The sequence below is a fragment of the Trichomycterus rosablanca genome, chromosome 3 (assembly GCF_030014385.1).
Source record: "Trichomycterus rosablanca isolate fTriRos1 chromosome 3, fTriRos1.hap1, whole genome shotgun sequence".
Taxonomy (NCBI): domain Eukaryota; kingdom Metazoa; phylum Chordata; class Actinopteri; order Siluriformes; family Trichomycteridae; genus Trichomycterus; species Trichomycterus rosablanca.
This window is the reverse complement of record NC_085990.1, coordinates 25,963,100-25,988,744: the sequence shown is the minus strand read 5'-3', so window position 1 is coordinate 25,988,744 and position 25,645 is coordinate 25,963,100. Positions and strand designations below refer to the sequence as shown.

The following is a 25,645-nucleotide window of genomic DNA, read 5'->3' as shown; positions in this document are numbered from 1 at the left end:
GGAAATGTTTTAGCGGGAAAACTGAGAACAAAGGACTGCCAGGGGAAACACTGGCCACCTCAAGATTCACGAGGAAAAGAGAAAATTATAACAAAAGGCTTTCCCAAGAGAAGAGTAGAACTACAATAGATTGACTGAGAGAATGAAGAACTAATATATATATATATATATATATATATATACTTTTTTTTGGCAAGAGAGATGAACTTGAGACAAGAGAGAAATGAGGGTGAGAGTGAATGCTACCCAGAATACCAGCTGTGTGTGTTTGCTCAACATGAGACAAAGACCCAGCAAATTCTGACTGCTTCTCTGTCTCTTTATAGACCTGTGCACAGGTGTTGAGCTTTAGGCCTGATTGCCAGCTCACTGTTGACCCCTAGTGGCTGGAGTCTGACTAGCCCCAGAGCCAACCCTTACAGTTTCTATGAAAAACAGTGGTGGAACCATGGAAGCATTTAGAATCTAATTGAAATGTAAATATATTGCACTCAACTCACAAGATGTGGTTGAGTGCAATATTTTGAACAGGGCTGAACCGATTCTTGAATGCAAACTCTGAAGCAGTCTCAGTCTCTGGTGTACTGCATAATCATTGTATTATTTTACTTTGTGCTTACAGATTAGCTTTAACAGGACTTCTTTTGAAACCAAGCCTGGTGGACTTTTGTTATGCTTGGGATCATTGTCCTGTTGAAAGGTCTAGTGGCACCCAAGCTTCAGCTTCTTCACAGACGGCATGCGATGGCAAACTTAGAATTAAGTAATCGGGCAAAGAACCTAACAATAATCCAAGAGCAACTGTATTAGAATATGACAAGTACAGTTATTTTTCTGCAAAAAGAAAGTGAGAACTGTGTGGTGATCCAAAACACTGGTAGTTTTATAAATCTTTATATGATATAGAAATTCCTTAAGATGTAATGACTTCAGTCTTTGGTAGGCAGTGGTGGCAGAAGTACACAAGTTCTTTACTTAAGTAAAAGTACTACTAATCTGACAAAAATATTCAAATAAAAGCTGAGGTATGCCTTACATTTTTACTTAAACTGAATATAAATTTACATGCTACTAAAGGTATTTCAAGTAAGAAAGTATTTCTTTAAAAAGCCTTTCAAACTAAATTTTCAATAAAGGTCTTTTATTAAGGGCAAGAGGTACACATGCATGACACTGAGGGTACATAAAGATTTGTAGAACAACTGCATAAATCATCTACAAAAGTCATACATCATCATCTTTAGCCAATCCCATCAAAAACAGAATTAAAACATTGTCAGACATTAAGAATCAAAATATACAAAATAGAAAGTTTAGTTTATTTACAAAACATTCTGACATGCACACATGCACCAAACTACAATAAATATTGAACATTGAATAGTGGGGCTACTTCTTGCGTGGACAATTAAGAGCTGATGTTTTTTTTTTTGTAGGTTATGAATTTGTCTTCCACCTTAATGAGTGGAAGGAGGTCTTGCAAAAAAAAAACTGGGCTAATGCATAGCTATGATCAGTTTTTACATTAACCTGAAATCATATGAAACTGTGTCCAAATTCTGACAAATTACATTTTTGTTAATCCTGTCAATAGTATTTCTTTGTGCAGGCCACCAGTACAGAATGGGAACCTGCTACATCAAACTGATGAATAGAAAAAATGGTTTTAACAGCAGGTTGCAGACCATTCTGCAAATTAAGCTGGATTTGTCTTTGGACAATTATAAGTCAAGTTGTATTAACTCTTATTCTCAACTTCTCTCTTCAAATCTTCAGCTTCTGGAAGCCTGACACACTCTTCAAAAAAGTTAACCAGAGACTGGCTGAGGTGCTTTCTTGCTGCCTCACTGTGGAAGAAGTGACCTTCATCTGGATAGATCTGTTGCAGAACAAAATTATCAGTAAGGATAATGTTAAGCTAATTGATACAAACATTTGTTGATACAAATAAGGAACTTTAACTAAAAGGGCTAAACATAAGCATATCCCAATTTGAATATTTCCAATTACCCTATGCATTCTGGCAACCCCTGTTACACTGTAAAAAATGATTTGTTAAAATTACTTAAAAAAATTAAGGCAAGTTTGCATGGATCTTTTTGAGTTGAATTAACTTTCTGTTCTATTAAGTAAATGGAACCTATCTAAGCCACTTAAAACATACTTAAATAAATTATCACAGTATAACTAAAATCACTATGTTGAGTCAACTTAAATTGAGTTGGGGGGGTATTAAGTTGAATCTACTCAGGTTTTGTAATAAATACAACTAAATAAAGTCAAAATGAAGGACTACAAATTCAAGTTGTACCAACTCATTTTATTTAAGTTCTCCCAACATAGAAAGATCCATGCAAACTATTGCCTTAATTTTTTTGCTTTTGTATTTCTTAAAATACAAGTTTTGTTCCACTAACCCAAATAAATTAGGTTCTGCTAACATGATTATGCTGAATATTATGAAGCTTAGTTAATTTGGACCTACTTAACAATTTAAGTTGTTCTAACATTAAATTTTATTTCTGTTCTACTTAAAACGGTATATGAAACCTTTTGTATGAATTACATGACAGTTAAGTTAAAGAAAATGAAAGGCACATTTGGAAATCCCATATTTTTTTATTCAAAAGTTCTGCAACAACAAATTAAAGCATCTGCTTTGTACAAAAGCATTTAAATTTTCTCTAAACATTGCTAGCTTTACACTGTAAAAAATAAAAAGTTGAGCAAAGGCAACCAGCTGCCTCACTTTTCTGAGTTCTCAACTTCAGGCATTCGTACTTATTTTTTAGTTTCCCTACAAGTTCACTTAAAAAAATATTTTAAGTTAAATCAACCTTTTTTTACAAGTACAATCAAATAGTAATTGTAATTTTGTCCAACTTTAAATAGTGATTTGAGTGAACTAACAACCTAACTTAGCAAAGCAAGTTGCACAACTGCTTGGGCTCCTGAAGTTGAGAAAACTCAAAAAGGTGAGGTAGCCAGTTGCCTTACATTTTCAAGTCAGCTTAACTTTTAGATTTTTAAGGTTGACTAAACATTTTACTTTAAGTTTACTAAACTGTTTTTTTACAGGCAAAAGTTTTTTACATATCTGAACTGGCAGTTGGTAGCACAGTGGTTAAGGTACTGGTCTAGTATTCAGTGGGATGCTGGTTCAAGCCCCACCACCACTAAGTTGCCACTGTTGGGGGCCTGGGCAAGGCCCTTAAACCTCAATTGCTTGCATTGTATTCAGCCACAATTGTAAGTCTCTTTGAGTAAAAGCATCTGCAAAATGACAAAAATTTAAATTAATGTTACACTCTTAACAAGTAGCTATGAAAGAAAATTTTATTAAAATGTGTGACTTTCACAACAGACATTTATTTTAAGCCATAAACCTGTGCCACTCCAGCAAAAGTATAATTAGCAACAATAAACAAACTGGTTTTCCAGGTAAGCAGAGTCTGGCCAGGAGCGCCCTTGGTAATGACACAATCTGTAATGTTTCAGTAGTACTTCTGGACTGGGATTGCATTGCATATCAATCTGCAAAAAACACAAACAATTTTAAAATAATATATTTAAATTTAAACAATATGTTGATTTAGCTAGTAACGAGAGCTAAACACAAGAGCTAGTAACATAGCTTAACATGATGAGTTAGAAACATGACTTAACGAGAGAGAGAGAGAGAGAGAGAGAGAGAGAGAGAGAGAGAGAGAGAGAGAGAGAGAGAGAGAGAGAGAGAGAGAGAGAGAGAGAGAGAGAGAGAGAGAGAGAGAGAGAGAGAGAGAGAGAGAGAGAGAGAGAGAGTAGTCCATTAATTCCCCCTCTAGTGCTCCAGTGCACCTCTTAAATAGAGGGCAGCTGGAGCCAATTAGTCCTGGGGAACCAATCATGAGCTAGGGCATGGCAGGAGACATAGTGTGCTCAGGAGAGGGGGCATGGCACACAGGAGCACCAGAGCACACAGAGGCGAAGTGTTACACACAGTAAATCAGCTAAAGTTAAAGTATGTATGAAATTAGCAAAATTCCAATAAATTGACAATAGGCAAAATTAGAGTACATGGACAGTTAGCTATAGTTGCACATTTTTAAACATTAATATGCTTATAGTTAGTTTGGGAGTCATGTGTGCATAATTCACTGTGGCATCCTAGTATGAATAAATCAGGGTAAATTTGCTACTACAAACACACTGGATGGACTGAAATGTTTTAAGAACATACACCATGTATCATGAATAAGGCTCTACCTAATTCACAGCCGTGAAAATCACATCAAATGAGCCGCTTACTTACAATCATACTGCATCATAATTAAGTGCAACAGACTTTTTGTGGTGTGCTGTACCACAGACAAGTTTTGCTTACTAAGCTAACACAGTTAGCCATTCAAACCAATGGGCATCATAACCCGCTAGCATGTCAGCTAACATCGCTCTGTGTACCGAAAATGGTTAAATTGTCACCGACAAGCCCAAATTTGCAAATAGATTACACTCGTACACCTTTATATAAATTAAAAATTTGAAAAGAACTCGCACTCGTCTGCCATACAATATTTGAAATCTTTGGTTGAGAAAATACGTGAAACTAAAATGCTAGTAATTCCCCTCGTTATTCAGTCAGTTTATAGTTTATGCATTTGTTAAGTTTTAAACATAACTTGTATTATGTTGAATAGCTGAATACCTACCTCAGGGCAGGTCAGGGCAAAATCCAAAAACTTCAGCGCGTTCTCAGCATCGTCCTCAGGGTCAGCCTCATCCGTTACAACTCAACTCGGAGAAGTGCGCATGCACGGTGACAGAACGTACTCAGAACTTCTGATGCTCTTCTTTGCTTCGTTCAGACAACTCAGATATTTTAGTTGGCTCAACTCAAAATTGGTATGATGTTATACTAAAGCAAAATAATGCGTTGAAAAAGGTTACAATTTTGAGTTTGTCTAAAATAATGTCTTTTTAAGTTGCCCAAACTCAAAATTTTGAACAAATGTAACAAACTTATTTTTTTATGTTGAACTGACTTATTATATTACGTTTAATTTACTAATGTGCTGAATCATTTTTTAGAGTGTAGTATGTCACCCCTTACTGGCCAAGAAGGCTTGCAGGCTAGAACACGCCTCCTCCAAGACAAGACCCCATTTACAAAAAGTCCTTACTTACTATCACGTTTTGCCCTCTGTATTCCTAAACCTTAACCAGACTGCAGGAGTCATTTTTGCAGTAGTGGGAAGTTGACTCCCCCCCATCCGACCTTCCCTTCTTCACATGCACACTTTTGTTTGTTAAGCCTGATCAGACCTGCGATATAAAAACTCGAACTCTGCAAGTCTCTGTAATGATTTGTTTGTGTAATGCACTGTTGTGCTAACCAAGTACCTTAGTAATTATTATTGGTATTTCCATGGCAATAGGGCAAAGGAACACTTGAAAACATTTTCAGTTTTTACAACACACTGCATGATATTTCAGCTCTGTTACCTGTAGTGAGTAGTTCATCTTCTCACTAATTAAACTGGAGATGAATCTAGCTGTATGCTGAAAATGAACTTTTTCTGTAAACCAAAAGAAAAAAAGGTATATTTATCTAATAAGTTTAAACAACTAGAATGAATTAAACACCAATAGAAAAACAGAAGGTTAGATGGACTTGTTTAGGACTGCAGAAACTTTACCAATTAAAAGTAAGAAGTCTACAGTTATGTTTTTTTTAGATTTACAGCACTTAGCAGATGCCTTTATTCAAAGCAACTTACAGTTGTGAAAGTACACAATCTAAGCAATTGAGACTGTATTACTGCCTAACAGTGGCAACATGGCAGTGGTGGGACTTGAACCAACAACCTTTTAATTACTAGTACAGGACCTTAACTGCTAGGCTCTCCTTGTTGTAATGTTAAAGGCTCTTTATTGTGTTTCTGTTTTAAATCATCGATCTGAGGTAGTCAACCTTTAAAAACATGAGGTCTGAACATACCGTCTGCAGTTGGATGAACGATCAACAACTTCTTATCCCCAAATTGAGATGCTTGGTGTGAGAGATTGCTCATCTATTAACAAAATCAAGAGAAACTCACTTTTGAAATCAAGTTAAATAACATATAAATTAAGACATATTTAAGATATTATACCTCATATGCTCGTCTGTTTAGTTTTGGAGATCCCAGATAACGTTCTGAAAAAGCAGATGCTGAAAACCATAAGAGAGCATTATCAGTTATTAGATGGAATATTTGTTCTGTAAAGGTCACTTGACTAAGATTTTGTACAGATCATTTTGTACTGTATTTACACACTACTGAAAATATCAACATAATATATAACTATAACTAACTATTGTATATGTTTTCTAAAATACACACACATACATATTGCTTCACAAATAGTGAAAAACACATTGGAGATGTTATTGATTAATATTCTAATGAAATTAAATGTTTAAAAATTTATTAAAAATATGCATTGTGCCTGTGTGTCCAGACTTCAGGGACACCCTGTATATTGTAAATGGATTCTCATTTTCACTTTTTAGGAACACCTGTACACTTGCTTTTTCATTCAAGTATCTACTCAACCAGTAATGTGATAGTCACGGCTCTCCTCAGTCAGAGTGGAGGTCAACACTAGTACAGAGGAAGTGCAATGCAATCAGGTAATTCGACACTTAGTTAGGGAGGAAAATTGGGGGGAAAAAAACACACCACAGTACACCAAAAGCTTAGATGTAAACTTGACGAGAAAGGTCAATTAAACATTTGGAGTCTGATTAGAAACTACTGTAACCTACTGTAAATACTCACTCTACTCACAATAGTGCTGAGCAAAAGCCACAGTTACTGCCGGAGAATAAAAGCAGCTTACTTTTTTCATTTTCTGAGAATACAGCTGACGTTGTGGCATTTTTCCAGAGTGGGCTGGGTGTGACCTGTGCCAGTTGGTGGGGTTCTGCTTGTGCATTGCTGTCCCTGGCTTATTCTGCGTTTCCTTTCTTTCCTCAAAACTGATTTGTTCAATTTATCACATGTTAATAAGCAAATGACTTAGCTAAAATTTTGTGGAACACACACACATCTGTACATTGATGTAGTGGAAATATAAGAAATAAAAGGGTAAATATTGGGTTGGGTGGAATTGCAAACACATTAAGCCTTTAAAATGGAGTGTCAGAGGAAGCTTAAATAAACAATTAATCCATTAATTGTGTGGAAACTAGTTTTGTGTATTAATTGGAAAATCAGTTACCTGTTCAGTTATTGTTTTTACCTTATAATCTATACAATTTTTAGTACAATAATTCCAAATAAATGTATTTTAAAAGATTAATATTTTGATGAAGAATTTTTTTAAAATTTATATCTAAAGCCCCAATCTTTTTACCCTCTCTCATACACAGTACAAAAAATATGTACCGTACAGCTGGAAGTCAGTGATGGGTGAGAGAACAGCTCCACACTTCAGCATCGAATTATCGGAGCTGAGCAGGAGGCTGGTGATGTACCCACCATACACCTGAAATACACAGTACATTACTTTAACATCATTATGACAGCTGCCATTCTTCATCATGATTCACTTCAATTTAACCATAAGAACATTAGTAAAGTCAAGCACCAAGGTTGGGCCCTGACTGACACTCACTGTACTTTCCAAACCTCCAGGTGATTCTACACTCCGTGATCTTAGACTTCTGTGCCAGATAATACAGTGCAAGAAATTAAGAGTTAAGGGACTTGTTAAGGGGCCAGACAGTGGCAACTTGGCAGTGGAAAGGTTTGGACCAGCAACCTTCTGATCACTACTCAGGCTTTTGATTAGTTTTTTCCAGACTAGGGGTGTGTGGCTCCGATCCTGGAGATCTAGGGTCTGGGCGGTCTGGTGCTCGCATGTTTTGTCAGATTTGCTGGCACTGCGTGTTGGCTTCTGGCTGCGTCCGGCTTCTAGACTCTGGGCCCGAAGCTGTCCACCCCGAATACAGACAAAGGCGCAGAGCTTGGGGGTTCTTGGTCATAGAAACTTGTGGTGATCAGGGATGTTGGGTTGCTGTCGTTCTGCCTCTTGTCTGATCACTCAGGTTTGATGATGGTGGGGGAGATGGGCGCTGATGTCCTGTGAAAGCCTTCATGACCTTGTTACCTGCTCGCTTTCTCTTTTAGTTATGCTGTAGTAATTAGGGGTGCTGGAGTCTAATGCTACTCTCTGCAGAACTGACATCTTACTTAATTCACATTTTACATTTTTAACTACATTTTCTGTTGTTTTACCCCGAGGTGGTTCTGATGGAAACCTGTTTACCCACCTGAGGTTAAGGAATGAAGTCGAGACTCCCGTGCCAACAATGCTGCTCCTGCCAGATGTGACAGAAACCTGGTGTGTTTGCACCAAGAATGTCAAGAACTCACTACAGACTATATCACAGACTGGACTAAATAATAACTCCAATTATTTTTGCTAGTAATAACTTTTAGTTCATTTTAATTTGTGTGTATGATATTGTGTAAATCCTATTTATTCAAATTAGAGAAGGATGGGTCCCTGCTGAGTCTGGTTCCTCTCAAGGTTTCTTCCTGTAATTTTAAGGGAGTGTTTCCTTGCCACTGTCACCCTCGGCTTGCTCAACAGGGATTTTGGTCTGTCGGTCCTGGATTCTGTAAAGTTGCTTTGATGTCTATTGTAAAAAGCGCTATATAAATAAAGTTGACTTGACTAGTGCAGTACCTCAACTGCTGAGCTATCACTGCTGTCAGAAGATTAGTATGTGCTTCACATTTTAACATTTGGGTCTGATCTCTGATCTTGTCTCAATCAATGGCTGAGCTGTTGCTACTTTACAATAAGAGCACTTTACTAATTATTGCAGATCTAGCAGGGCAGGCATGTGACAAACTGACATTTTGAAAAAATTGAATCATATCAATATATTATATAAACCCAATTCTAAAAATGTTGGGACAAAAGGATGAATGTAAATAAAACAGACAGCAATAATAATACATAATTTCAGCTATTCATCAGTCCACAATCTTTGTTGTCATATATTGCACGTAATAATGCCCCACACATTTTCAGTAGCTGTCTGGACTGCAGTTAGGTCAGTGTAGCATTCACAATCTTTCATTCCAAAGCCATAATTTTGTAGCGGGCAGAATGCAGGTTAGCACTGTGTTGTTGCAACAAGCAGGGATAACCCAGTCAAAAATGGTGTCTAGATACAGTAGTAGCATATGTTGCTACAAAATGTACCCCTTAGCATTAATGGTGCCATCACAGATGTGCAAATTATCCCCGCCACTGCCACTAACATACAATGACAGACAGAATTGCCTCAGAGAACACAACACAACAGTTTAATAGATGGACCACAGCACACACAGATGAAACCTGCAGCTTACAGAAAGTAGAACAAAGAGTGCGAGATCTTACCTGGCCAAAAGCGCCAATCCTGGTTTTGTGAATGTAAGGCTTCTCTGCTAAAAAGCTGCAACACACAACAACATGTAATCAGTGTTAGAGATGAGAGTTTGTGATAAACCCGAAATGCACTAAACAAACACACTCTACGCTGTACACAATTAGAAGCATCAAAATGTACCTTGTGGGGGACTTGCTAATCCATCTATAGTTTAAATGTATAGATTATAGTTTAAAGCTTAAGAACAACAAATTGGAAACAATGATATCTAAAAAAGATGCCATCTTCCAAAAAAATTTATAAATAATGGTACCTAGATAACACACAAAATGAACCAACACTAAATACTACGTAGCAAATTCTGCAGTTCTGAGCAGAATGGACCTGTTAGCCATCTTCCGATTTTGAAGAGAAGTAAGCATGATGTGTCTTTCATCTGCTGCTCTAAGTTTCCTTGGTTGACCACTGTGTCTACGGTCTTCAGCGTTGCCCATTTCTTTGTGTTTTTCAAAAAAACTTGTTGCACTTGTTGCTGTGCTCATACTTGCAATGGTGTATGACCTATGACATGAAACTGTCCTCCACAACCTCACCATTGTAGCAGAGTCTGGCTGTTTCTCACCTTTTTATATACAGTGGGAGGGACTCAGTGAGAGGGACTCAAATCCTGCAGTGCCAGGTGTGTCCCCCTGCTTAAGCCAGTACATGTCCAGGCCCGTCTGATGTTTGCCAGAGAGCATATGGATGATCCAGAAGAGGATTGGGAGAATATAATGTGGTCAGATGAAACCAAAATGGAACTTTTTGGTAAAAACTCAACTCGTCGTGTTTGGAGGAAGAAGAAAAACCCAAGAACACCATACCTACTGTAAAGCATGGGGGTGGAAACATCATGCTTTGGGGCTGTTTTTCTGCAAAGGGGACAGGACGACTGATCCGTGTTAAGGGAAGAATGAACGGGGCCATGTATCGTGAGATTTTAAGCCAAAACCTCCTTCCATCAGTGAGAGCATTGAAGATGGAACGTGGCTGGGTCTTCCAGCATGACAATGATCCCAAACACACCGCTCGGGCAACGAAGGAGTGGCTCCGTAAAAAGCATTTCAAGGTCCTGGAGTGGCCTAGCCAGTCTCCAGACCTCAACCCCATAGAAAATTTGTGGAGTCCGTGTTGCCCAGCGACAGCCCCAAAACATCACTGCTCTAGAGGAGATCTGCATGGAGGAATGGGCCAAAATACCAGCTACAGTGTGTGCAAACCTGGTGAAGACTTACAGGAAACGTTTGACCTCTGTCATTGCCAACAAAGGTTATGTTACAAAGTATTGAGTTGAACTTTTGTTATTGACCAAATACTTATTTTCCACCATAATTTACAAATAAATTCTTTAAAAATCCTACAATGTGATTTCCTGGATTTTTTTTTCTCATTTTGTCTCTCATAGTTGAAGTGTACCTATGATGAAAATTACAGACCTCTCTCATCTTTCTAAGTAGGAGAACCTGCACAATCAGTGGCTGACTAAATACTTTTTGGCCCCACTGTATATATATATATATTTTATATATGCATTTTCTCCATTCTTTTTCTTCCGATTTACTGCTGCTACTACTGCTGCTGCTGGAGACCCCACTCGCATCCAAGTAGGGTATATTTGCCTGACACACGCTCCTTTTGATGTGTGCATAGTCCAGTGACCCCTTCTTATTCATCCATACTTTGGTGGATTTTTGTGTGAGGCTAGTTTCACACATGGAGGGTCATGCAAGTGTGTTCCTCCACTTCTGTACAGGCGTCTCATGCTACTAAACAGGGTCCTTTAATCTTGTCTTTTCCCACTGCCAAATGTGCCCGTTAGGGGGCTCCCACCCGACCGGTAGCAGAGCTGAGCTTCAAACGGGGAGTTCAGAATTCCAGCGCTGGTGTGCTAGCAGAATATCCCATTGCGCCACCTGGACGCTCCTCCTCATCCAGTTGTAAACCTCCTACACAGCTGTTTCTGTTTCAGTTAATGACTGTTTTACCCTACATATGAAAATGATGCTCATTATCACTTGTTTGGTAATACTCAACCAAAATCCCTGACTTTGTGCAAGTGTACTTAGAAGAATTGATGCTGTTTTGAATTTTGTTATTTCATAATGGTGAGATTGATGAGGTTATTTCATTAAAATAAACTATAAACACTTTATTCTTAAAAGCATTTTTACTTTGCAGCACTTTTCCACACCTGCTTTAAACTTTTGCACAGCACTGTATATCCTTAATTGTCAAAAAAGTCCAGGCAGCTGTGGTAACACAATCCGAATTAAGTCAACCAGAAGCTACAGTTCAAGCTGCTGTGGTGACACAACTAATACACACACAAGTCCAACTGTCTGGGGACATGCCAGATAATTAACGAATAGCAGTTGTGTCCCCATAACCAGTGCCTGCACCTATGCAGTAAGGCCCTTTAATAAGTGTGTATGTAGGAGGACTGTGAAGGGGAAGGATACTGGGGGCGGGGCAGAGATCTTGGAGGCCAATCAAAACAGATGGGCATGTCCCAGCAGCAAGGACAGCAGCCTGGAATACTACATCAAGGCCAACCAATGGCCCTGCCAGCAACATAGCAAAGCCAAACATTACAGCCACCACCTCCACCTGTTACGATGCAACAAACACTAGAAACAAGACAATTTTGTCCTAACAAGACTGAGCAAGGATGGTACTGAAGATGCCCAGAGAAACAAGTGGGGAGAATATGCACTTAGTAACATCAATGTATCCACTTGAATCAGATGTAAAACCCAAAGTTTTAGTTTCTCTTAACAGTCAACAACAAAACACCATTCTTAATAAATACTGAAGCCATATATTAATTCATTGGAACTCAAGAAACAAAGCTCCCTCTAAGAACAACACAAATAAAAACTCAATAAAATAAAATACAATTAAAAGGTTTCTCCAGAAAAAACACTAAAAAACACTAAAATTGACTAAACCGTTAATGCTGACAATTGGAGAGCAGGAATTAATGGCCCCGTTATCATATTCTGTTGACGCACTTGTTAAACTAAAAGCTTATATTAAATATTCATCAGATGGCCTGATAGTGATATTTCCTGATGCAGTATGGAAAATGTTAATGACAGAACATTCAAAAGAAGAGAGAAGCCGCACCCATTCTACTGTGTGCTGGCAAAGATAAACAGGTACAGTGTATCACAAAAGTGAGTACACCCCTCACATTTCTGCAGATATTTAAGTATATCTTTTCATGGGACAACACTGACAAAATGACACTTTGACACAATGAAAAGTAGTCTGTGTGCAGCTTATATAACAGTGTAAATTTATTCTTCCCTCAAAATAACTCAATATACAGCCATTAATGTCTAAACCACCGGCAACAAAAGTGAGTACACCCCTTAGTGAAAGTTCCTGAAGTGTCAATATTTTGTGTGGCCACCATTATTTCCCAGAACTGCCTTAACTCTCCTGGGCATGGAGTTTACCAGAGCTTCACAGGTTGCCACTGGAATGCTTTTCCACTCCTCCATGACGACATCACGGAGCTGGCGGATATTCGAGACTTTGCGCTCCTCCACCTTCCGCTTGAGGATGCCCCAAAGATGTTCTATTGGGTTTAGGTCTGGAGACATGCTTGGCCAGTCCATCACCTTTACCCTCAGCCTCTTCAATAAAGCAGTGGTCGTCTTAGAGGTGTGTTTGGGGTCATTATCATGCTGGAACACTGCCCTGCGACCCAGTTTCCGGAGGGAGGTGATCATGCTCTGCTTCAGTATTTCACAGTACATATTGGAGTTCATGTGTCCCTCAATGAAATGTAACTCCCCAACACCTGCTGCACTCATGCAGCCCCAGACCATGGCATTCCCACCACCATGCTTGACTGTAGGCATGACACACTTATCTTTGTACTCCTCACCTGATTGCCGCCACACATGCTTGAGACCATCTGAACCAAACAAATTAATCTTGGTCTCATCAGACCATAGGACATGGTTCCAGTAATCCATGTCCTTTGTTGACATGTCTTCAGCAAACTGTTTGCGGGCTTTCTTGTGTAGAGACTTCAGAAGAGGCTTCCTTCTGGGGTGACAGCCATGCAGACCAATTTGATGTAGTGTGCGGCGTATGGTCTGAGCACTGACAGGCTGACCCCCCACCTTTTCAATCTCTGCAGCAATGCTGACAGCACTCCTGCGCCTATCTTTCAAAGACAGCAGTTGGATGTGACGCTGAGCACGTGCACTCAGCTTCTTTGGACGACCAACGCGAGGTCTGTTCTGAGTGGACCCTGCTCTTTTAAAACGCTGGATGATCTTGGCCACTGTGCTGCAGCTTAGTTTCAGGGTGTTGGCAATCTTCTTGTAGCCTTGGCCATCTTCATGTAGCGCAACAATTCGTCTTTTAAGATCCTCAGAGAGTTCTTTGCCATAAGGTGCCATGTTGGAACTTTCAGTGACCAGTATGAGAGAGTGTGAGAGCTGTACTACTAAATTGAACACACCTGCTCCCTATGCACACCTGAGACCTAGTAACACTAACAAATCACATGACATTTTGGAGGGAAAATGACAAGCAGTGCTCAATTTGGACATTTAGGGGTGTAGTCTCTTAGGGGTGTACTCACTTTTGTTGCCGGTGGTTTAGACATTAATGGCTGTATATTGAGTTATTTTGAGGGAAGAATAAATTTACACTGTTATATAAGCTGCACACAGACTACTTTTCATTGTGTCAAAGTGTCATTTTGTCAGTGTTGTCCCATGAAAAGATATACTTAAATATCTGCAGAAATGTGAGGGGTGTACTCACTTTTGTGATACACTGTACATATTTGCAAATTGTGGAATTTGTGGAAACCAGGGATATGTGCAATATGGCCTAATATGGTGGATGTTTCACCCCAATGGTTACCAGGAGAAATATTTTAGGCTTTAGGATAAAATGATGCAAGATTATTTCTAGCTGCAGTGGCTGAACTGAGCAAGGATATTATATAATGGTACAAGGTTACAAATGCATTGACACATTTGGGCTCCAAGAGGTTTTGTAATAGCAGATGGCTCTAATATTGCACATGGTGAAGCAACAGACATATATTAGGAGCAATGCAGCTACCAAAAATTGCTATTGTAAAATGGAAGGACATAAATCTGATGGTTCAATAGTTACCCAGGGCAACAACAAAGCAATTAAAGCAAAACTTGAAGTATGAAGCAGTACTGGACAATGGCCAATCATAACAGATGACACACCATTGCCTCCATATGTGGATTTTACAGATCTCAAAACAAATGCGAGATTGTGCTTCAGTTTATGAATGTTCAGTATGGAACAAAATGGGGTAATAAAAGACAATGCTGGCATTTGGTGGGGCTTTAAAGGTCATTTTGTAGCACTAATAGCCTTGCTAAACACATTGATTTTAGATGCACATGGTCAGGACCATTGCTCAAGGGGGGAGGTGATCAAATACATTCAACACATATGGTGGTCACCATACACAGCTCCAGTTACAGTAGATCACGCATTAAGAAACTGCAGTGTATGTGCACAACCTTAGAAAGTCATTCATTGCACCGCTTGGACACATCACAATTTTGGAGAGTCACTTCACATCATGTTGGACTATTTAAATATGGTTAAAAGGTATGAAAATACAGATACGTTCTAGTGGGGGTTGACAAATTCAGAAAGTGGGTAGAATCTATTAAAGGCCCCTCCAGATTAAAGTTGGGTCTGTAGCGGATCACTGCTAAAGGAATATACCATTAATTATTCTTTTAAATGTTCTCTTCATCTGTATATTTCTTCTTGAGGCCCTCACACATTCAAATGACTCCTCATGTCTAGGGTCTGTTAAATCTCAGGTTTTTACAACCCCAATAAAGAATCTCAAGCTTCTTTCCCCACATTTACAAGCACCCTGCACCTGTATTGCATTTCCCATTTATGATCCCACAAGGACTAAAAGTCATAAGTGTCACAGTTAAAGTCAAATTGATCTTCCATATCTTATATAGCATTTTTAAGTCCTAGTGCTTCTAAGAATCTAAGCAGTGTTTTGGGAAAGACTGAGGTGAAAAATTTCTTGTAGTTGTTTGTATTGTAGAATTTTGACACTATTCAGAAGGAGTATGAGGACAGTACAATGTCCTGAGGACCGTACAATGCAGGTTTTTGTTTATCAGTAGTATGAGAATGTCTTGTTGTCAGTTGTTTTCTAATGGTTGGAAAGGTGTACTAACCACAATGAGATGATTATTCTAAGTTTGATGAGCAATTTACTGGTACTGTCTTGTTGTATTATACCCACGATAAACAAGCTGGTTTCTTAAAACTATGGAAGCCGTTGGGGGAGGGGGGGGGGGTATCATAATTGTCAGTCAATGATGATATGCTGCTATGATTTTTTTCAATCACTGAATTATTGTTGCTGTTTCATTTTGAATAAGGTGATTTAATTTGAATGAAAATTAGATGATGAACTGGTACTATTAATTGTTAACCATTGTTAATTGTTACAGGTGTTAATTATTGATCAATGATATTGTTATGGGTTATGAGAACAAGTTTTTTCCGGGGGTGATGACTAAATGATGTTCTAGTAACCTCTCTTTAGTTATCCAACAGTCCTTCTACACCACGCAAAGTCACAAAGGGCAGAAGATGGGTTGCTATAAATAAATAAATGAAAAACACCATCACTAATCGCACACATTCACATATTCATGTGTTTGCACACACAAATCAAGATTTGATAATCATATTTTTTGGACTTTAGTTATTATATTTTTGATAATTATTAATTATGTTGTAACACACAATTCAAGGACTTGTCATGGTCATGTTTTTTCATTATTTAAACATTATTTAATTATTTCAAGGACTGGATAGTTAAGCACTACTGATTATAATTGCACTGTTCAAGTACAAGTCAGTGAAATGTACTTTCCAGTAAATTAATTTGGTTTAATGAAGATTATAGGGGTGGTACCACTGGGGCAGTCGTAGCTCAGCAGTTAAGATACTGTGTTGGCAATTAAAAGCAATTGGTTCAAGCCTTACAATTGTCAGGTTATTAATGTTGGGCCTTCAACCGCATGCTAAATAACATGAATTTATACAACACTCCAAGTGGAGGGCTGTATACTGTATGTTGGTAATGGCCAGCAGGGTTTTTATTTTACAGAGGTACCTGAGGATCTTTAGCTGGTCCTCCTCATCAAGCTTGATCAGTCTGTGCTGCACTGCATGAAGGAGATTTGTGCCTCGAAATCCGCTGCTACGTCCAACACACCTCACAACGATCACACCAAAACTGCTGACCAACACAGTGGTCCAGTCCACCTGAAACTGCTCCGACACAGACTGACCTCCTGGAGTCCCCTCACTGAGAAAGGGGAAACATTATGAATGATAACAAATAAAACAAGGGCACTGTCACTATATTACATTCTTTACACTGAATCATTGACACTAAATCATTTACAATGAATCATTTACATTGAATTAATTATATCTAATCAATCAGTTATTTATTAAGTGACTGAATTAATTATACTGAATCAATCAATTATTCATACTAAATAATTTATACTGTGTAATGGACTGGTGATCTGTCTGAGGTGTTTTCTACCTTTCGTCCAATGATTCAGACCCTTACCTGGATAAAGTGGTGGTAAAACAGACAATAAATAAATGAATGAATGAATAAATTTACACCATGTGCAGAGGATCTTACAGTTACAGAAGGGGCGTGTCCCTCCAATATTTAATTTGTTCATGGTGGAAGGGGCATGTCCCCCCAATATTTAATTTGTTCATGGTGGAGAGGGCATGTCCCCCCAATATTTAATTTGTTCATGGTGGAAAGGGCATGTCCCCCCAATATTTATTTTGTCCTAATGCGTTCCCCTAAGAAAATATGCTCAAAGCTTTACAGTCAGATGTTTTTACTTGCATTAATACAAAAAGTGGTGCTGTATTTGGTCATTTCTAATATCCATCTCTAACACCCTTGCTTACAGTGCATCAGTATATACTAAATGGTCCGTAAATACATTGCCTGACTTTATCCACGTTTAGTTGTGACAATGACCACATTGCTGTCTCGTTAAGAACACAGTCCAAGTAGCCTAAGGATTGGAAACCCTCCGTTTTTAAATAATAGTTTTAGAATCAAAGCTTTATAATCCTAGCAGCAAAATCTGCTGCTTTGAAACTTTACACCTCCTCCTCCACATGTAGATCCATAGCTCTGATTGGTTAAGACAACATTAGAGACGACATTGTTGTTGTGCCAAGCCTCCACACAGAATGGCAATGTTGATTTTAAAATAAGGAGGTATTGTTTTTATTATCACATTCATTTTAAACATGATTAATATTTGATCTGCGTTGTTTTACAATACCAGATGGTGGTGGGACAGCACATTTTCTCCATAGGGGAGCTTGTGGGGCACGGCCTAACACATTTTGGTTTTTGCAAAATAATTGTACAATTATTTAAGTTGGCATTATCATGTTTTTATTAGGGCTGTCAAACGATTACAATTTTTAATCGCGATTAATCTCAGAATTTCATATAGTTAATCGCGATTAATCGCATTAAAAGAAATCTGTGTAAATGTTATAGAAAACAAGGATTTTTAAGTGAAATGTTACAATTAAAATGGTGAACACATTTTATGCTAAATGTACTGATGTTAAAAACTGCTGGGACAAGAGAAAACTGTAAGGGAGTTTATTCACTCACATACTAGGCAGTAAATGTCAGATTGTAGGTTAGAATTTCTCCATCAGCAAACATTGTAGATCAGCGGTGCTTTAGGTGGGATAAGGCGTAGTTATTGTAACAGACTTGTCTGTGGTTGTATCGTGACGATGGTTTGATGGACGTTTCTACACGAAGTGAGTGTGTTTTGACCCTTTGGGGCTTCCATAGTTCATGAACTAACGTGCTCGACTCAGCTTTCCGGTATTCGGTACAGAAGAAGAAGTTAATTAAGTGTAATAAAGTGTTCTGCTCCCGACAACTTGTGAATATAGCGTGTATTTATTTCTTTATTATGCAAGTGCATCACTACCACGATCGGTTACATTATGTTAACAAACCGCAAATGAAAAACGGTGGCAAGTCCGACATTAAAACGTTTGTTCTACCAGTCAAGTGTCAACATGAACTAGAATTTGCGTTAATGGCACTAATTTTTTTAATCGCATTAATGCGTTATTATCGCGTTAACTTCGACAGCCCTAGTTTTTATACAAGCAACACATACATCTGTGAACAGAACGGGAACTTAAAAAATGTCACTTTTATTTTATAATGTTAAACACTATATACATTATACGTATATGCTTGATTATTGCTAAAAGTATAATAATTTCAAAAAAATTTGTAAATTAACAAAGAAACATTTTAGTTTTTCATGGAATACAATGACACTACAGTCTTTTGGATGTACAAAATATGCACATTTTTTGCAGCCAAGTCTAAGAGGTTATAAAACACAGCTACAGGCCAACGGCAAGTGCCTCACTTTACTGAGTTATTTGATCCATAAAACCAACCCTAACTTGAGTGCTGTTGTAGTGGGAAACTGTTTCAGGCAGTTTCTTTTGCCACTACCAGCTAAATGATTCACTGCATAGTTTTTTTTTCTTTTTTGCCTGATAAATTGTAAGTATGACTTTCCAGCCCTCAGAATCTCAGTTATGCTCATCAGGTGTACAAGAAGCAATACTGTTTTTCACAAGCTTATTCAATATCATGGCAAATTTCTCTGTCACAAGACAGGTCATTTGTTCTTGTCATAAAGGCAGACAGTGCATGAAATCTTTGAATTTCTGTTGAGACATTGTCTCTAAGAAAATAGGATTTTCCAAGTCAACAGACCAGTAATCAAATTTCATGCTTTTACCTTCCGTAATACCTCTCAAATAAACAAAGACCCACAAATGCTTGTCATATCAGTTTGAATTTATCAGTTATTTCAATCAGCTTCAGTGACTACAATGATCAAAACAGCCCTGCCCATGCTGATATATTTTATCATCTGTCAACTGCCATCAAATGTGTTATTATATTAAATGGGTTGTTATTTTCATAATCCCGGCGACATATGCAAGTCATATAATAGGCAACTTAATTTAGCTATGCCTGTGTACATAAAACAAAAACATATTTATTAAGCTATGTTTATGTGCTTTGTAAAACATCTGCATTTGTAAATCACTGTTGCAGCTCTAAAATGACACTTGTATGCACATATGTTTTATGTACTGAATTTAACATATTGAGGACAAAAACATTTTTTAAATGTGACCTCTAAAAAAATTGGCTAATGGCACAATTACTATAAAATGTTTTATTTCTTATTTTAAGTTAAATTAAACAAAAACAGTTTAGAGAATAGAGGATGTGCAAACTTTTTGACACAAAAATAATGCCATCTGGAGTGGCATAATGTAATGTGCACTCATACAAAGGTAAAACAGTGGTGGTGGGTGGTGGTATCTTGGTGGTTAGGGTACTGGACTAGTATTCAGAAGGTTGCTGGTTCAAGCCCCACCACCAGCAAAGCCCCCCCCCCCAAAAACTCAATTGCTAAAATTGTATTCAGTGATAGCTGTAGGTTGCTTTGGATAAAAGTGTCTGTTAAATGCTGCAAATTTAAATTTAACATTTTCTACAAGTGCAATCAATTGTGCAATAAATGATGATGTTCTGCCTAGAGCAAAAAAAAATAATTGGAAGGTATAACATATTTTATGCCTTTCCTACTTGACAGTGTCCCAAAGGGTGTCCTTTCTAGTAGAGAAAATAGGATGCAGTGCTGTAAATGGTATTCCTACAGGTCAAAGAACATGATAAAGTGCCCAATTAGGTACTCCTTTAATGGAGAGATGATCCTCCATTGGATAAAATATGATGCACGGCTTTAAAGGGTGTCTTTACTTGTGTGAGAATGTTGGGGAGTTTCCTAATGCCTCATGTAACCTATTTTGATATGGTGACCTCACAGTAGAATAAACTTGGCATTTCATACAGGTGCATTTTTTAATTAAAAAAAACCTCACCCCAAGTGGGTGTCATGATAGTCTATGGAAAGGTGGAAAAGTGGAAAGGTGTTGCCGCCAATACGGCTCTCCTTATTAGCTGTATAGAGCAGAGCACTGAGCATAGCACTCTTATACCGCTACCCTGGGTTTGAGCCTCACTCTGTGGTAATACTCACATAAACAGCAGTATCAGTGGGTACTATACGGTTTAAGCTGAATGTGTTAAGTAAAGGCTGGTAGAGTGGGACACAACCAGTCATAGTGGGTACTATACTGTATCTATACTTATGGTTTAAGCTAAATGTGGTGGCTACAGGTTGGAACTGTGGCTCTCATATGAGCAGTTGTAGCAGGTACTGTAATGTATCTATATTTATGGTTTGAGCCGAATGTGTTTGGTTATAGGTTGGTACAGTGGTATTTACATGAGCAGAAGTAGTGGGTACTGTAACGTATCTTTGAATCCAGCAGGTTTTAGGATCTGCAGTTTCAGAGCTGGAACACACAGACCAAATAACTTAACTGTAATGATGTATCAAATATTTTCTAATGACACTCATATACAGTGCCTTGCAAAAGTATTCAGCCCCCTTGAACTTTTCAACCTTTTGCCACATTTCAGGCTTCAAACATAACGATATGAAATTGTAATTTTTTGTGAAGAATCAACAACAAGTGGGACACAACCGTGAAGTGGAACGAAATTTATTGGATATTTTAAACTTTTTTTAGAAATAAAAAACTAAAAAGTGGGGCGTGCAATATTATTCAGCCCCTTTACTTTCAGTGCAGCAAACTCACTCCAGAAGTTCAGTGAGGATCTCTGAATGATCCAATGTTGACCTAAATGACTGATGGTGATAAATAGAATCCACCTGTGTGTAATCAAGTCTCCGTATAAATGCACCTGCTCTGTGACAGTCTCAGAGTTCTGTTTAAAGCGCAGAGAGCATCATGAAGACCAAGGAACACACCAGGCAGGTCCGAGATACTGTTGTGGAGAAGTTTAAAGCCGGATTTGGATACAAAAAGATTTCCCAAGCTTTAAACATCTCAAGGAGCACTGTGCAAGCGATCATATTGAAATGGAAGGAGTATCAGACCACTGCAAATCTACCAAGACCCGGCCGTCCCTCTAAACTTTCAGCTCAAACAAGGAGAAGACTGATCAGAGATGCAGCCAAGAGGCCCATGATCACTCTGAATGAACTGCAGAGATCTACAGCTGAGGTGGGAGACTCTGTCCATAGGACACAATCAGTCGTACACTGCACAAATCTGGCCTTTATGGAAGAGTGGCAAGAAGAAAGCCATTTCTCAAAGATATCTATAAAAAGTCACCTGGGAGACACACCAAACATGTGGAAGAAGGTGCTCTGGTCAGATGAAACCAAAATCGAACTTTTTGGCCACAATGCAAAACGTTATGTTTGGCGTAAAAGCAACACAGCTCATCACCCTGAACACGCCATCCCCACTGTCAAACATGGTGGTGGCAGCATCATGGTTTGGGCCTGCTTTTCTTCAGCAGGGACAGGGAAGATGGTTAAAATTGATGGGAAGATGGATGGAGCCAAATACAGGACCATTCTGGAAGAAAACCTGTTGCAGTCTGCAAAAGACCTGAGACTGGGACGGAGATTTATCTTCCAACAAGACAATGATCCAAAACATAAAGCAAAATCTACAATGGAATGGTTCACAAATAAACGTATCCAGGTGTTAGAATGGCCAAGTCAAAGTCCAGACCTGAATCCCATCGAGAATCTGTGGAAAGAGCTGAAAACTGCTGTTCACAAACGCTCTCCATCCAACCTCACTGAGCTCGAGCTGTTTTGCAAGGAAGAATGGGCAAAAATGTCTGTCTCTCGATGTGCAAAACTGATAGAGACATACCCCAAGCGACTTGCAGCTGTAATCGCAGCAAAAGGTGGCGCTACAAAGTATTAACGCAAGGGGGCTGAATAATATTGCACGCCCCACTTTTTAGTTTTTTATTTCTAAAAAAAGTTTAAAATATCCAATAAATTTCGTTCCACTTCACGATTGTGTCCCACTTGTTGTTGATTCTTCACAAAAAATTACAATTTCATATCGTTATGTTTGAAGCCTGAAATGTGGCAAAAGGTTGAAAAGTTCAAGGGGGCTGAATACTTTTGCAAGGCACTGTAACTGAAGCTGTATATGATGAACAATGGTTCTACATACTGTAATCTTTAACTTTAATTTCTTCGTACTCTATACTGGGCATCTGCGTGGAGTTCACAGTTTTTTGGAGGTCCAGGTTTAACTCAATATCCAACAGCTCTGTAAGAACCAAACACATACTGCTTTTTATTATTAGCTTTCTGTAAACACGTCATATATAACAATCTGATTGTTCTATAAATTATTCTATGTACTTAAATGTAATGTGATTTTACAGAAAAAAAAATGTAACATAGTAATATAAGAAAAAAGACCAGAGCAAGAGAAACACCTCAATGCTTGAAAAACATTATTCTCATGCATTTATTCCTTAAAGCAGTGGTTCTCAAACTTTTTCTGTCATGCCCCCCTTTGGAAGATGAAAAATGTTCATATTACTCTGGATATTAGCTGGTGGTCATAATACTGTGACTCGGCTGTGTACAGTGCATCACAAAAGTGAGTACACCCCTCACATTTCTGCAAATATTTCATTATATCTTTTCATGGGACAACACTATAGAAATGAAACTTGGATATAACTTAGAGTAGTCAATGTACAGCTTGTATAACAGAGTAGATTTACTGTCTTCTGAAAATAACTCAACACACAGCCATTAATGTCTAAATAGCTGGCAACATAAGTGAGTACACCCCACAGTGAACATGTCCAAATTGTGCCCAAATGTGTCATTGTCCCTCCCTGGTGTCATGTGTCAAGGTCCCAGGTGTAAATGGGGAGCAGGGCTGTTAAATTTGGTGTTTTGGGTACAATTCTCTCATACTGGCCACTGGATATTCAACATGGCACCTCATGGCAAAGAACTCTCTGAGGATGTGAGAAATAGAATTGTTGCTCTCCACAAAGATGGCCTGGGCTAAAAGAAGATTGCTAACACCCTGAAACTGAGCTACAGCATGGTGGCCAAGGTCATACAGCGGTTTTCCAGGACAGGTTCCACTCGGAACAGGCTTCGCCAGGGTCGACCAAAGAAGTTGAGTCCACGTGTTCGGCGTCATATCCAGAGGTTGGCTTTAAAAAATAGACACATGAGTGCTGCCAGCATTGCTGCAGAGGTTGAAGACGTGGGAGGTCAGCCTGTCAGTGCTCAGACCATACGCAACATACTGCATCAACTCGGTCTGCATGGTCGTCATCCCAGAAGGAAGCTGACGCACAAGAAAGCCAGCAAACAGTTTGCTGAAGACAAGCAGTCCAAGAACATGGATTACTGGAATGCCCTGTGGTCTGACGAGACCAAGATACACTTGTTTGGCTCAGATGGTGTCCAGCATGTGTGGCGGCGCCCTGGTGAGAAGTACCAAGACAACTGTATCTTGCCTACAGTCAAGCATGGTGGTGGTAGCATCATGGTCTTGGGCTGCATGAGTGTTGCTGGCACTGGGGAGCTGCAGTTCATTGAGGGAAACATGAATTCCAACATGTACTGTGACATTCTGAAACAGAGCATGATCCCCTCCCTTCGAAAACTGGGCCTCATGGCAGTTTTCCAACAGGATAACGACCCCAAACACAACCTCCAAGATGACAACTGCCTTGCTGAGGAAGCTGAAGGTAAAGGTGATGGACTAAACCCAATTGAGCACCTGTGGCGCATCCTCAAGTGGAAGGTGGAGGAGTTCAAGGTGTCTAACATCCACCAGCTCCGTGATGTCATCATGGAGGAGTGGAAGAGGATTCCAGTAGCAACCTGTGCAGCTCTGGTGAACTCCATGCCCAGGAGGGTTAAGGCAGTGCTGGATAATAATGGTGGTCACACAAAATATTGACACTTTGGGCACAATTTGGACATGTTCACTGTGGGGTGTACTCACTTATGTTGCCAGCCATTTAGACATTAATGGCTGTGTGTTGAGTTATTTTTAGAAGACAGTAAATCTACACTGCTATACAAGTTGTACACTGACTACTCTAACTTATATCCAAGTTTTATTTCTATAGTGTTGTCCCATGAAAAGATATAATAAAATATTTGCAGAAATGTGAGGGGTGTACTCACTTTTGTCGATACACTGTATGTGGAATACTGCAGATTGTGATTTTTAATTAATAGCTAAAAGTACCACACTAATACATAAAAGTCATATTGTCAGAACACACTCTGCTCAAAGTTGACTATTGACAATACATTACTATACAGACTTACTTCGTCTGTCCTGAGTTCTGTAGATGGACACAAATGGAACAGCAGGACCTAAAACACAACACCAGTAAGGGTGTATTATTATTACTATTATTATTATTATTACAATTATTATTATCATTATTATTATTATTATTATAACAGATCATTATTATTATTAGTTGTAGTAGTAGTAGTAGTAGTAGTATATATTATATATAACTCACCCTTCCCACATTCACAAGCATCTTACTCCTATTTTATGACCACTACCAGGATTAGTTTATTTACAAATACTAACACCAGGCACCTCATTGCTGTGACAAACTAATACAAAATAAACAGTACAGTTAACAATTGGCTTCTTTTTATGTCCATTCACAGGGTTGCTAATTCACTTGGAAACCCACAGAGAAGACCCCTGGTGAACACAAAGGACAGACAGGACATGTATCTATTAGGAACTTTTTTTTTTTAAATTTATTTATGCATTTTCTCTCCCTTTTTCTTCCAATTTAGCATAGTTAATCTGTCTTCCACTGCTGGGGATTCCTGATTGCATTCGAGGAGGGTATGTTTCTGCTCACGCCTCCCGTCTGCAGTCCTAGTGAACCCCTTCTTTTCACCCAGGCTTTCTGCACAGGCACCTCTATCTGCTAACCAGGGTCCTTACACAGCTTTTGAAGACCCCACCCACTTAGTCCGCTCATCCAACCCAGCAGACACGGTGGCCAATTATTGTCTGCTGCAGGCACTGCCAATTGTGCCTGCTAGATGGTGCCCAGCCGACCGGTGGCAGAGCCGAGATTCAAACCGAGGCACA

The 25,645-nt window shown here is 38.7% G+C and overlaps 1 protein-coding gene and 1 long non-coding RNA gene across 2 annotated transcripts in view; both read right to left on the bottom strand.

Annotated features, from left to right (window-relative positions):
- Positions 1-1,124: 1,124 nt before the first annotated feature.
- Positions 1,125-25,645, bottom strand: part of LOC134309795 (dipeptidyl aminopeptidase-like protein 6) — a 59,830-nt gene continuing 35,309 nt past the window's right edge. Inside the window, exons 17-26 of the mRNA XM_062991110.1 lie at positions 24,847-24,894; positions 22,700-22,798; positions 20,917-20,986; positions 16,623-16,817; positions 9,421-9,475; positions 7,410-7,509; positions 6,132-6,190; positions 5,978-6,050; positions 5,482-5,555; positions 1,125-1,879 (exon numbers count right to left, since the gene is read on the bottom strand). Of these exons, the coding sequence (XP_062847180.1) occupies positions 1,739-1,879; positions 5,482-5,555; positions 5,978-6,050; positions 6,132-6,190; positions 7,410-7,509; positions 9,421-9,475; positions 16,623-16,817; positions 20,917-20,986; positions 22,700-22,798; positions 24,847-24,894 (914 nt within the window). The 3' untranslated portion in view covers positions 1,125-1,738. The remainder of the gene's footprint in view (positions 1,880-5,481; positions 5,556-5,977; positions 6,051-6,131; positions 6,191-7,409; positions 7,510-9,420; positions 9,476-16,622; positions 16,818-20,916; positions 20,987-22,699; positions 22,799-24,846; positions 24,895-25,645) is intronic.
- LOC134309796 (uncharacterized) lies at positions 2,600-4,830 on the bottom strand. Its single transcript, XR_010011220.1, has 2 exons — positions 4,689-4,830; positions 2,600-3,534 (listed from the first exon to the last, which is right to left on the bottom strand). It is a non-coding gene; the product is annotated as an uncharacterized LOC134309796 (long non-coding RNA).